The sequence below is a fragment of the Canis lupus genome, chromosome 4 (assembly GCF_011100685.1).
Source record: "Canis lupus familiaris isolate Mischka breed German Shepherd chromosome 4, alternate assembly UU_Cfam_GSD_1.0, whole genome shotgun sequence".
Lineage (NCBI taxonomy): Eukaryota > Metazoa > Chordata > Mammalia > Carnivora > Canidae > Canis > Canis lupus.
In genome coordinates, this window is record NC_049225.1 from 36956476 (window position 1) to 36971413 (window position 14938).

General features: G+C 37.9%; 1 protein-coding gene across 8 annotated transcripts in view; it reads right to left on the reverse strand.

Moving 5' to 3' along the window:
• Positions 1-14938, reverse strand: part of NSD1 (nuclear receptor binding SET domain protein 1) — a 154499-nt gene that overhangs the window by 11125 nt on the left and 128436 nt on the right. For all 8 annotated transcript variants that reach the window (XM_038534647.1, XM_038534650.1, XM_038534653.1 and 5 more), the window contains 5 exons: positions 13628-13833; positions 10553-10665; positions 4438-4707; positions 2770-2886; positions 1413-1554 (listed from right to left, as the gene is read on the reverse strand). In XM_038534647.1, coding sequence (XP_038390575.1) covers positions 1413-1554; positions 2770-2886; positions 4438-4707; positions 10553-10665; positions 13628-13833 — 848 coding nt within the window. The remainder of the gene's footprint in view (positions 1-1412; positions 1555-2769; positions 2887-4437; positions 4708-10552; positions 10666-13627; positions 13834-14938) is intronic.

Here is a 14938-nt window from a genome sequence, read left to right on the forward strand (position 1 = left end):
GACTGATATATATATAGTTTTTCATCTAATATTGGATTAATATAGATTATTTGTTTATTGAGCTAAGCAAATTATAAAGCAGCTGCTTTATTTTTAGGGGTCCAAACGGTACAAAACCTGCAATCACTCACGGCGTGTTAAGAGGTTCATACTGCAAGGAGCTTGCAGGAACTGAGACTGACCAAGGTAACAGCAGGGTTATGTCTTCCCTTTCACATCCACTGTGGAATACTGTACTGAATGATAGATAATCTACTCACACTATTCTTTTCTTATTAAACAATCTTATGGGTTTATAACTGAATTTCCATTAATTTAATGTGCTTATAATACAACTCAACCATATACACAAACATAAGATAGGAGGATATTTGATACAACCTTGCTGCTTACTCACCATCCACTATGTAAACATAACTGCACAAAGGATAAACCGGAAGGTACAGGTGTACATAAAGGCAAGATTCATACCATTCTAGAAAAGAGTCCATTATTCAACCATCCTTGAGGTCTGCACTTATGGGATATGGCAAAGGGTAATGGAAAAGATAAGGAGTATGACACATGTGGTAGAAAGCAGAGCAGGTATATGAAAAGTCAGCAAAGTTGAATGAGTAAGTAGAGCAAGCTGAAAAGTTCTGATTCCATCTGCCAAGGCTGCAGCTTCACATGAACTCCACATAGCACTGAGCACATTCTGTCTCATTCCTCTCATCCCACCCATGTAGACTGGAAGTTAAGTGAGGATAAGAACAAGGTCTGTGAATTCCCACACCATGTTAATTGAGCTAAGTGAATATGGGAGGAGAGAGAAGAAAAATTTGTGGCTAGAAATGGTAGAGGAATCCATCCACATGGACAAAGACTAAAGTTCCAAGTACAAATGTACTGAAAGCAGTCAAGAGAGATATAAGGACTGAAGTCACAGGATATTCCCCAGGGTGGTTAGAGGTGCCAGACCCAAGAATCCAAGTAAAACAGGTATAATACCATATACTTCACAGCATTTTTGTGAAGACTAAATATGGTAATATTTGGAATAGTGTCTGACCATGGTGCCAAGGGCTGAGGGGAGAGAAAATGGGGGATTGGTGTTTAACGGATAGAGTTTCCCTTGGGGAAGATGAAAAGGTTATAGAGATGGATAGAGGCGACAGCTGCACAAAAATGTGAATGATCTATTGCCATAAAACCGTACAATTAAAAAAACTGGTTAAATGACATACTTAATGTATCTTTTGCCATACCACCAATCACCACAAAAATATTCTATGCCAAGTGCCACCTGGAAAGTCTTTTCTGTATCCCTAAGAGTTTGCAGACCTCATTTTGGGTTATAAGACATATGGGATTTTTAGATGATAAAACCTGAAATTCCCTTCTTAGCTCCAGGATCCTTAATTGACACTTACCTGCTTTAATGTCACTCAGGGCAAAAAGGCCAACACGGGTATCTCCATTCACAGACCATTTCTGTGTTTCACAGTTGGGCTGGCAGCAATGATTCATAAACCGAGCATAGTTTCCTTTGGGACCAGCATCAATGATCCGGTCCTTAAATTCCAAGAGATGATGGTCATTAGATACTTCCCGTGTATTCTAACAAGTTGGAGTTCCTATTTCTAAAGTTTAACTCTCCCAGGAGTTCTCACAGTGTAGTCACTAATCCAGCAATAGCACCACATCTATTACTTATTGGAAATACAAATTCTTGGGCTGCACTTCAAACATAATAAAGCAGAAACTCTTGAGGCCAGCAATCTGTGTTACAGCAAGCCCACTAGAGGATTCTGATATATGCTCAAGTTTGAGGACCACTGCTATACAGGCAGCAGCTTGCCCCATCCTCTCAGTTAGGTGGTCCTGAACCTAGGCAACACATTAGAAATCACCTAAGGGTTGTTTTGTTTCTTTTCTTAAGATTTTATTTATTTATTCATGAGAGACACACAGAGAGAGAAGCAGAGATATAGGCAGAGGGAGAACTTGATCCCAGGACCCCGAGATCACAACTGAGCCAAAGGCAAATGCTCAACAAATGAGCCACCCAGGCGCTCACCTAAGGAGTTTTTAATATTGATGTTGAGACCCCATCCCGAACGAAGATCTGAATATCTGGAGGTGATGATCTCACAAACCAAAGAGTTCAAATTGATAAATGTTCACAAAGTTTCACATCAGAAGAGAATTCTGTTATAATAGCCAATGGAAGGGGTCACAGGGAGCTAGCAGACCCTAATATTCAGGTATAAGGAAGAATCTCAGATACATAGAAAATAAATATATTAGGATGTTGGAATTAGGAATGAGTCTCAAATATAATTCTAGGCACTAATGAAATGAAACTCATCAGCAAATTCCTATAACTGGAAATGATGACTTAGTCTCAGAAGCTAAGTTCTACAATTTATATGACCTTCTCAATGCACTAAATAGTAAACAAATCAGTTTCTCAATCTAAAATAAAAGGGTGAAAGAATCATTATTTACTTGGCTGGCTCCAGGTTTTAATCCTATAGGAAAAATACTAAAAGACAGAATACCCAACTAATATTGGACAGTTCAAAAAGAAAGCAAAGAGTACCTTTGTTGCCTTTGGCAATGGATGTATAGCCAGAAATGAGCAAATTTAGCTATGCTAGAACTCTGACCAAGCTAACTAACCCTATGAATGAATGTAAGGGAATACTGTTTTGGGCAGTGAATTATATGCCTACACACACTAATGGCTCAATTTCACAATCTTATAACAATGGAAATAATACTTACTTTGTCTAGGGTAAGCATATAGAAATTAGTGATATCATGTTCCTGGGCATAACGGATTCGAGCTCTGCACTCTTCTTCATCTATTAGCTCACCCACATACTCATTCACAAATTCACCCTAGAATAAGAAATAGTTCTTAATGGCAAAAAGCACAACTGTGTTCCCAAACTGTTTTTTTTTTTTTTTAATTCATGAAAATAACAGAATCTCCAAAGTAGTTCACATACATGTACCTAGTCAATTTAACAAAGGTTCATTCAAGAAACACAAATATGCTTCAACTATTTGACAATGAAAAACACCTCCCACTCATATCACTGTCACCATGAGAAAGACCAGGATACTCTGGACACTCAAGATCAACCAACATGAAGTAAGTAAGCTAGGGCTCCATTATAATGGTGATACAGATGGTTGATCTCTTTAAATGCCCAAAAACATGAAAGTCAGTTTCCATAAACTATGTTTTTTTCCGTGGACCATGCCCTGGCCTGCTGCCCTTCCACATTTTACAATACTGTCCCCTCCTGACTTGCTGCACTACAATCATACTGGCTTTCATCGATGCTGTCCACTTTGCCTACAATGCTTTAGGAGTCAACTAGACTAAGCCAATCACTACTTACCTTTAAATTCTCAACCTAAAATATTCTTAAAGTTAATTTCAGGCCACTTACCTGGTTTATCACATGCCTCCAGAACCCTTTGTGCTTCTATATTGGGGAACTACTTGATCTGTGTCTCTCCCCGCTAGAATGTGAACTTTATGAAAGGATGGGCTATGTCTCTCACTGTGTTTACAGCACAATGCCTGGCACACAGGAGATATATAATAGCTACTTAGCAAATAACAGACCAACCGATATATACTTCCTTTACTAGAAACCAATTTCAGTAGAATTCTTCAGAAAGCATAACTAGAATAAGGCTTATTTTATTAAGATGTCAAATAAGATTTATTCTACACAAAGACTATATACTTGCAGTTCCTTCTAAGTTTGAAATTGAAGATGTTACTGCACTTTTATTAGAGAAGGCCTAATCCTTCTTTATTTTCCATGAACCAAAACACATTTTCCCGTAGTAAATTTTTTTTTTTAATTTTTATTTATTTATGATAGTCACATAGAGAGAGAGAGAGAGAGGCAGAGACACAGGCAGAGGGAGAAGCAGGCTCCATGCACCAGGAGCCTGACGTGGGATTCGATCCCGGGTCTCCAGGATCGCGCCCTGGGCCAAAGGCAGGCGCCAAACCGCTGCGCCACCCAGGGATCCCGATTTTCCCGTAGTAAAAACAGATTTTATTTTTTAGGTGATTAACATCTCTGTCATCACATATTCATTATCCCCTTTATCTTAACTACAAATTCCAGGATTGTCACAAAAGAGTAAATAAATAAGGCCACAGTATCTCTATGAATTCCCTTCATTTTTTTATCCTCATATACAGTGAACATGATCAATACTAAGGACTTTAGAGGTAAAGGAGACTATTCTCAAGCCTCTAAACTCTAGGATACAGCAAGACCCAACAGTAAGGTTAATTCTTATACTATGTTATCTTCCCTCTAATGATCATTTTCTCATATTAATCAAGAATAATTAATTACTCATATTAAACAAATGCAAAAAAGAAAAAAATCAGAAATTATGAAAAAATTTCTTCACCTTTTTAATATCTGTTTTAGTCCGAAGACCCCAACCCCTCTGTAACGTGCGGAAAATTTCAACCTCTGGATACTGGCGCTTAGTGAAACACTGGTTTTGGCAGCGTCCTCCAGCAGGACATACTGTGGGGTGGCACTCATATAGTAGCATGCGATTGATGCACTCAGAGTCTATCCCACAAGGATTATCATCAGTAGCTTTACAGTTGCAACGGGGAATTTCAGACAAGTCTGCAGTGAAGATCTGTACCCTGCCAATAGGACGGTTCACCTGGAGAAGAAACACATACTAGAGTATATCAGGCAAGGCAATACAAGACAATTCAGGATCTAGAAGAGATAAGACTTTTTTGAAGTTGTAGCCACATTTGACAAGATTTTGAACTTAGCAGCAATATTCACAACAGCTAAAATGTGGTAAAAATAATGAAATATTCAGCTCAAAAGAAAAGCAAATTCTTTTTTTTTTTTTTTTTAAAGATTTTATTTATTTATTCATGAGAGACTCACAGAGAGAGAGAGAGGCAGAGACACAAGCAGAGGGAGAAGCAGGGTCCATGCAGGGAGCCTGATGTGGGACATGATCCAAGGTCTCCAGGATCACATCCTGGGTCAAAGGCAGGTGCTCAACTGCTGAGCCACCTAGGCGTCCCAGAAAGGCAAATTCTGACACATGTTACAACATGGATGAAGCTGGAGGACATTATGTTACATGTAACAAGCCAGTAACAAAAATACAAATACTACATGATTTCACTTATATAAGGTAGTGAAGATCATAGAGGAATAAGTAGAATGGTGGTTGCCAAGGAATGAGAGAAGGGGAGAATGGGAAGTTAATATTTAAAGGGTACAGAGTTTCAGTTTTACCAGATGAAAAAATTCTACAAATGGATGGTGGTAACAGCTGCAAACATAAATGCATTTAATATCACTGAACTGTATCTTTGAAAGTGATTAAGCTAATAAATTTTACATTATCTATTTTTATTTATTTATTTTACATTATCTATATTTTACCACACAATAAAAAAAATTAGAGGAAATAAAGATCAGGGCAGTCTGACAATAAAGCCTTACTTTAATATACAAGTTATGGCTACCACAAAAATTTTTTTAAATCACTTTATGAAAAAACTTAATTTCAAGGCTGATAGGCCAAGCGAAGTATAAACTGAGTTTCTGCTATTACCACATGGTGGCACCACTTATGCCACTACGTTAAAAAAAAAAAAAAGGTTTTTAAAAGTATTTTATTTATTTATTCATGAGAGACACACAGAGAGAGGCAGAGACATAGAGGGAGAAGCAGGCTCCCTGTGGGGCGCCCAATGTGGGACTCAATCCCAGGACCCCAGGATCATGCCCTGAGCTTAAGGCAGATGCTCAACCACTGAGCCACCCAGGTGTCCCTTAAAAAATAAAATTTTTTTAAAAAGATTTTACTTATTTAATAAATTTCATGAGAGACACAGAAAGAGGCAGAGACACAGGCAGAGGGAGAAGCAGGTTCCATGCAGGGAGCCAGACGTGGGACTCGATCCTGGGTATCCAGGATCATGCCCTGGGCTGAAGGTGACGCTAAACCACTGAGCTCCCGGGCTGCCCTAAAAAAAAGAATTCTTAAGCGGTAAATGGTAGGCATGAAAATGTCTTTGGGAAACTGGGGTTTGTGTATGTGAAGAAATATTTTTAATATTTATTATCATAGTTTGAAATCTTTTTAAAAAAATTTTTTTTAAGATTTTATTTATTCATGAGAGACACAGAAAGAGAGAGAGAGGGGCAGAGACATAAGCAGAGGGAGAAGCAGGCTCCATGCAGGGAGCCTGACGTGGGACTCGATCCCGGGTCTCTAGGATCACACCCTGGGCTGCAGGCGGCGCTAAACCGCTGCACCACTGGGGCTGCCCAGTTTGAAATCTTTTTAATAGACTATAGCAATGTCACTCATGCATTTAGTTAGTAGTGGTGCTAGTACTGAAAACTATAGTGAAAATCTGGTGTGATAAAAAGAGAGGTCAAAAAGCTGCTCTAACACCGAAGCCCTGAGCACTTTTCAAATGCTAGCAACAATGTAGAGGGAAAAAATAGACATTCCATAACACAGATGGATTTGTGCACTATAAGAATGAGTCTCCCCTACCTGGAATTATTTCATTGGGAATAGTCAAACTGTTGAGTCTTCAAAAACCCATCTCATACATAAAAATTGGCTTTTCAGGAGTTCTGTGATTTTGATAAGTCGCTTCACTTGCAAGATTATTGTGAGGATAAGAAATATATGAAAAGAGTCTATCTAGTACAGAGTCTACTAGTCTCTTAAATACAGCATATTTTTAAATTAAGTTTTCATTCTTTTAATGTTCATTTAATTATGTCACATCAAATATTCTAGATATCACATCCTTTCCATCTAAAATCACTATGAGTGCCTGGGTAGCTCAGTCAGTTAAGCATCTGACTCTTGATCTCAGGGTTGTGAGTCATGTCCAGCATTGGGCTATAAAAATAATAATAATAAATAAGAAAATAAAATTATATCACTATTAACAAAAGTAATTTCCATCCTCTAAATTCCCAAAAGGTTTCATTTCCAACATTTTAGTTTTTGCATCTTAACAATATATATTAAGATTTTATTTATTTATTTGAGAAAGAGAGAGTGCACAAGTAGGGTGAGCAGCAGGCAGAGACGCAGAGGGAGATGCAGGCTCCCCACTGAGCAAGGAGCCTGATGTGGGGCCTAATCCCAGGACCCCAGAATCATGACCCGAGGCAAAGGCAGATAGATGCCCAACTGACTGAGCCACCCAGGTGTTCCTCTTCTTTAACAGTATTATAAAATTTCCAATCTGTTTAGAGAAATATATTGTATCCTTAAACCAGTTCTTGATATCACCTTACACAAGGATGTAACTCTGCCATATCTCTTCCCAGATACTTCAAAATCCTGGCAAAAACTGTGTATTTCTCAGGGCTCCTGGGTGGCTCAATTGGTTATGGGTCTGCCTTTGGCTCAGTTCATGATATGAGTCCTGGAACGAGCGCCCCACTGGGCTCCCTGCTCACGGGGAGACTGCTTCTGCCCTTGCCCCTGCTGGTGCTCTTTCTTTCCCTCAATAAATAAGTTTTTTTTTAATATTTATTTATTATTTATGATAGACATAGAGAGAGAGAGAGAGAGAGAGAGAGAGGCAGAGACACAGGAGGAGGGAGAAGCAGGCTCCATGCCAGGAGCCCAACGCGGGACTTGATCCTGGGACTCCAGGATCGCACCCTGGGCCAAAAGCAGGCGCTAAACCACTGAGCCACCCAGGGATCCCCAATAAATAAGTTTTTTAAAAAAACAACCTTATAAACTTTTTTTTTTAAAGATTTTATTTATTTATTTGGGAGATAGAGCGTGCAAAAGCAGGGGGGAGGTAGGTAGAGGATGAGGGAGAAGCAGACTCCCATCCCGTGAGCAGGGAGCCCGACAGGAACTCAATCGCAGGACCTTGGGATCATGACCTGAGCTGAAGGCAGACGCTTAACCAACTGAGCCACCCAGGTGCCCTGTAAACATCTTATTAATGGAGGAATACTTTTATTAGCACATGCAAAAGGAAGTCACAATCCTGAGGAAAGCAAAGGGGACAGACGGTAAAGACTGACTCAATCATCTCAGACTGCAGGTCTACACATAAGGCATTAATAAAACATACATCCCTGTTTCAAAGTATCTCCTGGCTGGCTCGCTGACCTTGTTTGGGCAGCCCGGGTGGCTCAGCGGTTTAGCGCCACCTTCAGTCCAGGGCCTGATCCTGGAGACCCAGGATTGAGTCCCAGGTCAGGCTCCCTACATGGAGCCTGCTTCTTCCTCTGCCTCTCTCAAGAATAAAATCTTTAAAAACAAAACAAAACAAAAAACAAAACAACAAAGCATCCTGACTTGCCCTCCCTCCCACAAAAGTTTCATCCTACTTCTTTTCTCTCTATAAAGGTATGTTTCATTTTTCAAATTCAGATATTAATCTGATCTAACTTGTTAGTAATTCCAAGTTAAGTTTCTTGGCTAACATAAAATATAAGCAAAAAAAAAAAAAAAAAACACACAGTTAAGAACAATACAGATAGGTAAGTAAGTACAGTTAAATGCTCACTCTACATCAGGGATTGACAAACTTTTCTTGTAAAAGGTCAGACAGGAAATAGTTTGGGCACTGCAGGCTATAGATTTCTGGTGCATGTAGCATAAAAGAAGCAAAAGACAATTTCTTTTTTTTTTTTTTTCAAAAGCCAATTTCTAAATAATCATAGATAAGTGTCAATAAAACTTCATTTATGGACACTGATATTTGGATTTCATATAATCTTCATGTCCCTGGAAATATTATTTTCATTCTTTTATCCCCCCAACCATAGTAAGCCAGATCTGGCCCATGGACTGTAGAGTTTGCCAATCCTTCTAAAATTTTTTCTTCGAAATGTATTTGTTTTGAAAAAGGTGGGGAAGGGTTATGGAGCAAAAAAGCTGGCTTCTAAATTCTGTGTTTTAGATCACTCCCTCCCAAGAAGCTGCTTTCTTAAGAGCTCACTATGCTTGACGTGCTACTCTGAAATGCCTCCCTTGCTGTTATCTGACATCTCTGACTGTGAGAACGAGATTACTTTCTCCTTTTTGAGGACTCCATGCTCTTTCTTAGAGGTCTTCTAAAGATCAAAAAGAAAACTTACTTTTTTTTAAAAAAAGGAAAAAAATTAAAAACCCTCTCATTCTATTCTGCAACTACCATGTACATCCATTAAACCCTTTGAAAAATCTAAACTATATTATGGAAGTTTAGTGTTATTAATTTCTTTTATCTCATAACATTTTACTGTTTCGTGGTTACTCCTATTTACTCAGTGATTCCTACCTATGCCAAAAAAGACTAAGCTAACAAGAGAACAGAAAAATGATGCAATAACAAAAGCTAATGCATGCAACAGTGAAACAGTCACACTTTAGTTTCCATATTGCACTGCCCAAAGTATTAAATCATCTTTCCAGAAAGTAAAAAAAATTTTGTAGTGTGCTTTTGTACGGTTGTAGTCTGCTTTTAGTAGGGTCGTTCTGTTGAGCAAATAAAACTTCAGAACACCTGACTAAATCCGAATTTCAGATTTTTTAAAAAAAGTTTTTTAGTTTAAGTATGTCCCATGGACTACTTGGGATGTGTTTGACCACATTAGATTCTAAAGGTGGTGGTGAAATTGATCTCTATGTGAAAACTCAGGTTCTAAGATTTCAGAAACTCAGTATCAATGGGTACACAAATAATGACTTTCTGTTAGAAGAAGAAATACGGTATTCTTATTCAGGAATGACATCATTACAAATATTATATAAGAACACAGGCAGTCTCATTTTGCTAAGAGATCCAATAGTATTCTTTCATGTTTTCTGATGTCTGAACATTACAACTTCATAAAAAGGTTTTTAAAGAGGTTTTAGTAAGTACTTACTAAAATGTCTAATAAATTTGTTCATTATTTCCGTATTTTTACATCTGTAAATTATTTATAAAAATGACTTAAAACATTAAAAAAACAAAAACAAAACAAAACAAAACAAAAAAACCAAAGGGTCCATTGGACCCAGATGATAAATGGTGATGACTCTTTTATTAGACACATTAGGGCTTAAGTACACCTACCAGGAATTCTCCTGACCTTGGGAAACCTAATCATACTGGTTACCTAAAGTATCTTTAGTATCAGCCATTACCATGAAGACTTACCATGTATATTATTCACATTATCTCAGAGCTATTTATCATTTTTTATCACGGTTCTTGAATCTCCTTCAAACTGCAAGATGTTGCCTGCGCACAGAATCTAATCCAGCCCATTTCTATAAGAAGACTTTCCAAGGCAACAGAAGAAGTTATCAACACACAATTGACTTTATGTAAAGTGCAGACAATGGGCTAGGAAAGTGCTTTGGAACCTTTACTCATCTTTCAAGTTCATACCTCTATCTAACAGCAACTGTGCTTGTGCTTCCAAACCTTTTCATGAACAGAGCAGGAAGACAGCACTCTATAACACAGTCTCTCCTGGAGAGACAGTCTCCTGTGATCTTTTCTCACCTTTATATGTTTGTAAGGCGGAGGTTTCTTGTCATTCTTTCGGTCTTCCTGCAGCTGTCTTAGCTCTTTTTGGGCCTTTAACTCCTCAAACCTTGCTGCAGCTTCCTGAAGAGCTAAGAAAACACACAGCACAAGTCACTTAATCTTGTGTGGAGTTGTCTTTTTTTCCCTTTGAAGTTGGAGAAGTTCCATATTTTAGACAAAAATCAGCCAGTACTGGGGCATCTGGGTGGCTCAGTCAGTTAAACATCTGCCTTTGGCTCTGGTCATGATCTCGGAGTCCTAAGATCAAGCCCGGCGTCAGGCTCCCTGCTCAGCGAGGAGTCGGCTTCACCCTGTCCCTCTGCTCCTCCCCCTCGCTAGTGCGCACTTTCTCTCAAAAAAATAAAATCTTTTTAAAAACCAGCCGGCACTATATGGAAAACTAAGAAGAACATAGGACTGCTATTTTCAAGTTAATTTATAATCCCCAGGGTATTTAGATATAGCATTAAGACAAAACATAATTTAGCACTACATACCACCTTCAGAGGAAAATTTAAAACAAAAACAAATCCAGCTAAATCATTTGAAAAAGCCGACAAATAACACCTGCTAACAAGACTACATTTGCTCAGCAAAGTCACTGTCCTTAATTAAGCCTAATTCTTTCCTCAGTTCTGAACCTCCTGCCTCCAGAAACATTCTGTCTCCTAGGTACCAAGTAACTTGCTGCATTCCTCTGGAAAAAATTCAAAGTTGAAGTTTTCTTCTTCTTGCCTAATTCTCTATCCATCCTATTCCTCTCCTAAGATTCAATCTGTTAATATCAACTATTAGCTGTAATAATACACAGATCTTCATAGCTGATTTGTATTCAAGTCCCGTACAGTTTTATGCTTAAAAATGGTACCATTTTATTTTTTTGTTTTTTATTACTTGTAACATTTTAGAATTCCAACAAAATCTTAAGATTCTCATTCTTTTCCACTTAAAACAAAATTTTACTTCATTCCTTTTTAAAAATTTATTCTTTATAACTCAGATTAAAAACTCTGAAAAGAACTCCAGTTCTTTTCACTCTTTCTTCTCTGTAGCTTTCCTCATATTCTGTCAATTCTTTAAAGAAAACATCCTTTTTCCTCAATTTCCATGTTAACTATCTAGCAGAGTTTATGTTGCCTGGAGTCCTTAAGTTTTCTTCAATAACCGCTTCTTTCTTCATTCTATTATTCAGCATGTCCTGCCTAGTCTATAACGTCTATTCAAATACCCATCATCCTCTCTACCCCAGGAATACTTCACTGTGACTGCCTGGAACTCTCAAAAACAGCTATCTCACAGACAGCCCTGGCTGCAGCCTCTCACCTTCTACGGTCCCAAAACTCTATTCAAAGATTTCTAGAAACTCTGCCCTGATCATTTAAGTTACCTACCACCTTTTCTGGCTAATAGCCCTGTGTTCCCCCAAACCCATCTTAAACTATACCACATAGCTAGAGGTCACTCACTCAACATGTTGGATTTAATGTATGCTTTCACATGTGCTGTCTTCTTGTCAGCAACATTTTCATTTGTTAACTTCTTCACCGTCAGTGCAGGGGTGAGAGTTTAGATTCTAGAGCCAGACTACTAGAGTTTGAAACCTTCCTCTTTCACTTACTGGCACTGGCATCTTGGACAAGTAATTTAACTTTTATGTGCCTCAATTTCCTCATTTGTAAGATAAGGACAAGCACACCTAACTTATATAGTTGCCATAAGGACTTAAAGCAGAAGACAAACTGAACAGGGACTGACAAACAACAAATAACTATTATTGTTATGGTTCACTCTTCAAAGTTACTTGGAAAAAAAAAACATCCGTGACTTCCAAACTTTGATTCCCAGCACAGTTATGCTTCTTCTTGGTCTGCTCCCATAGCATGCACAGTTCTGCCACAACACTCAATGAATAGCATTTTGAACTGCTTGTGTCTGTGTCCGATTCCCCCATCCATGCATTCCTTGAAGGCAGAGGCATGCAACTAGCCCAGAGTTGAGGCACAGAAAGAGCAGAATCCCAGAACTTCAGCAGAAGATCTGTGGTATTCCCTACAACTTCTTCTCCCTTGAGCCTCTGTGATGGCCACCTCTACATAGGAAAAGATGTTGGTCAACTGTTCCCTGACCATCCAAGACTATAAAACTATAAGCCAAGCTCCTATAGTGTTAATACTAATCGCCCATACCTACACAGAAACCCCATGGTCAACAAGTAAGTGAGGACCCACTGAAATGACATGAGGCAAATGGAACCTTTCTGAAACTTGTTCCCTGTAGTCATCATTCTCATTCCCCATCCAGGAACTTTCACCTGCTTAGACCTTTCTTAGAATCTTTACCTTATGAGAAAGTTTCACATACTTAGAATCTTCACCTCACCATACAAAACCTTCTATTCTTCAATGTCCAAATATATTCAAATTAACAAGAAATACCTATGCTATCTTTTAAAGTACAGCTAAAGGAAGATAATTATCACTATGGGATACCAACTATGTGCTCTGATGATTTTTGTTTTTATTATCTCACTGAATTCTCAGAGCAACCTTTACTAATTATATAGTAAGAGAAAACTAAGGCTCATAGTTGACTCATCTCCTACCCCAAATGTCCCCTTCACTGCTAGGCGTGCTTAAAAAAAAAAATCTTTTGATTCAGAACATTTATGCTTTGACTTTCACTATTTAATTTTGCTCTATAACTTCTCTATAACTTCCCTGGAACAAACACAATTCTACCAAAGATTCTGACTCTTGTCTAGTAAACCAGAGGGTTTAAGCTATAAAATAGTTCCAAAGCTGCAGTGCTTAACGAGATGATGAGAAAACAGAACTGATAAAACAAAAACTTCCCAAGGAAATCCAGTTCCATAAAGGTTAGGCTCAAAAATAATGAATTATGTGGATGAACTTTCCTGTAAAATCCTATAGCTGCCCCAGAGAGTGGAACACAGCTGCTAATGGAATATATGTGAATTCTAATACATAACAGAATAGGTACTAGGGCAACAAAGGTCTGTGTTGGCTTGAGAAACAAAAAGGATAAAGTTACCTTTTTTATATGTCCCATCTACTCCTTTGCCCATCTTATCCTTGCTGCTCACATCCCCCTCCATATAGGGAAAGACTCGGGCCTGATGCGTCCACAGATAGTCATTAGATCCAAAGAAAAGCACAGGGAACTCGCCCACATCATGTCTCATCTTATCAATATTGGAAGGTACAGCTCGAGGATGGCAGATCTCAGCTGGCCACCACCTGGAAAAGGTGAAAACAAGGAGACTTTAGAAGAATGCAAAACACCAGGAAAATGACCTATCTTTTAGGACGGGAATAAGGAATAGCAACGTCTATCTACATCAAAGTCCAAACTAGTGCATTTTTACAATATAACTAGAGAACAAATAAGTAGTATGTGCTGAAAATCTGAAAATGCCCACTCTCACAGATGTGCTCACATATACACTTTTTAGACTCAGTTATTCTACTTTAAGGAATCTATAAAAGGAAATTATAATTTAACAATAAATAACAATTATCTCATAGAAGATATCAACAAAGCTTAGACTATCATGTTCACTGAAGTATTATCTTTAAGAATGAAAACCTGGAAATAATCTAAATGTTCAACACTTAGGGAATGATAAAATAACTATGGTATATGATACACTGAAATACATTTTGGCCTTTAAAAAGGAAAACTTTGAATAATCGTGAGGGGTATAGAAAAATGACAACTACAAATTCCTCCCAAAATAAGATAAAAAGCATGTAAATTAATGCTTTACATATCCACTGTAGGAAGACAATTTGGCATTAGCTATTTAAGATGGAAACCCCTATTCCTAGAAAAACTGTGCATGAATACTAAGGAACATTGACAAAATGCTTATAATTCAAAGAGAAGAAAGGATACACGAATCACACTATATTGTAAGACTATATAAAGAAATGTAAAACAGCAAAGTATGAACTAGAGCACTGCACTACTATAAATTTCAGCAGCATAACAGTAAATGAAAAAAGCAAAATGCAAGAAAATATAGCAACAATTTCTTTATGAAGAGGTCTAAAACACACAGAACAAAATATTATACATGTGGTAAACCATTACAGCAAGGCAAAGGATTAAAAAACACAAAATGTAGTATAATGGTTATCTCTAGGGGTGAGAAGAGAATGGACTCAGTGAGGGTCAGGGAGGGAGCCTGAAAAGTACCAGCAACAGGCTAGTTCTTTAAATGAGAAGTACATACATAGATGGTCCTTTTTGATTCTTTTAAATCATGCATCTTATGATAATCTTTTATATGTTCCATAGTCAATAAAAATAATTTCAAAAAGGAAAAGACACAAAACTGAG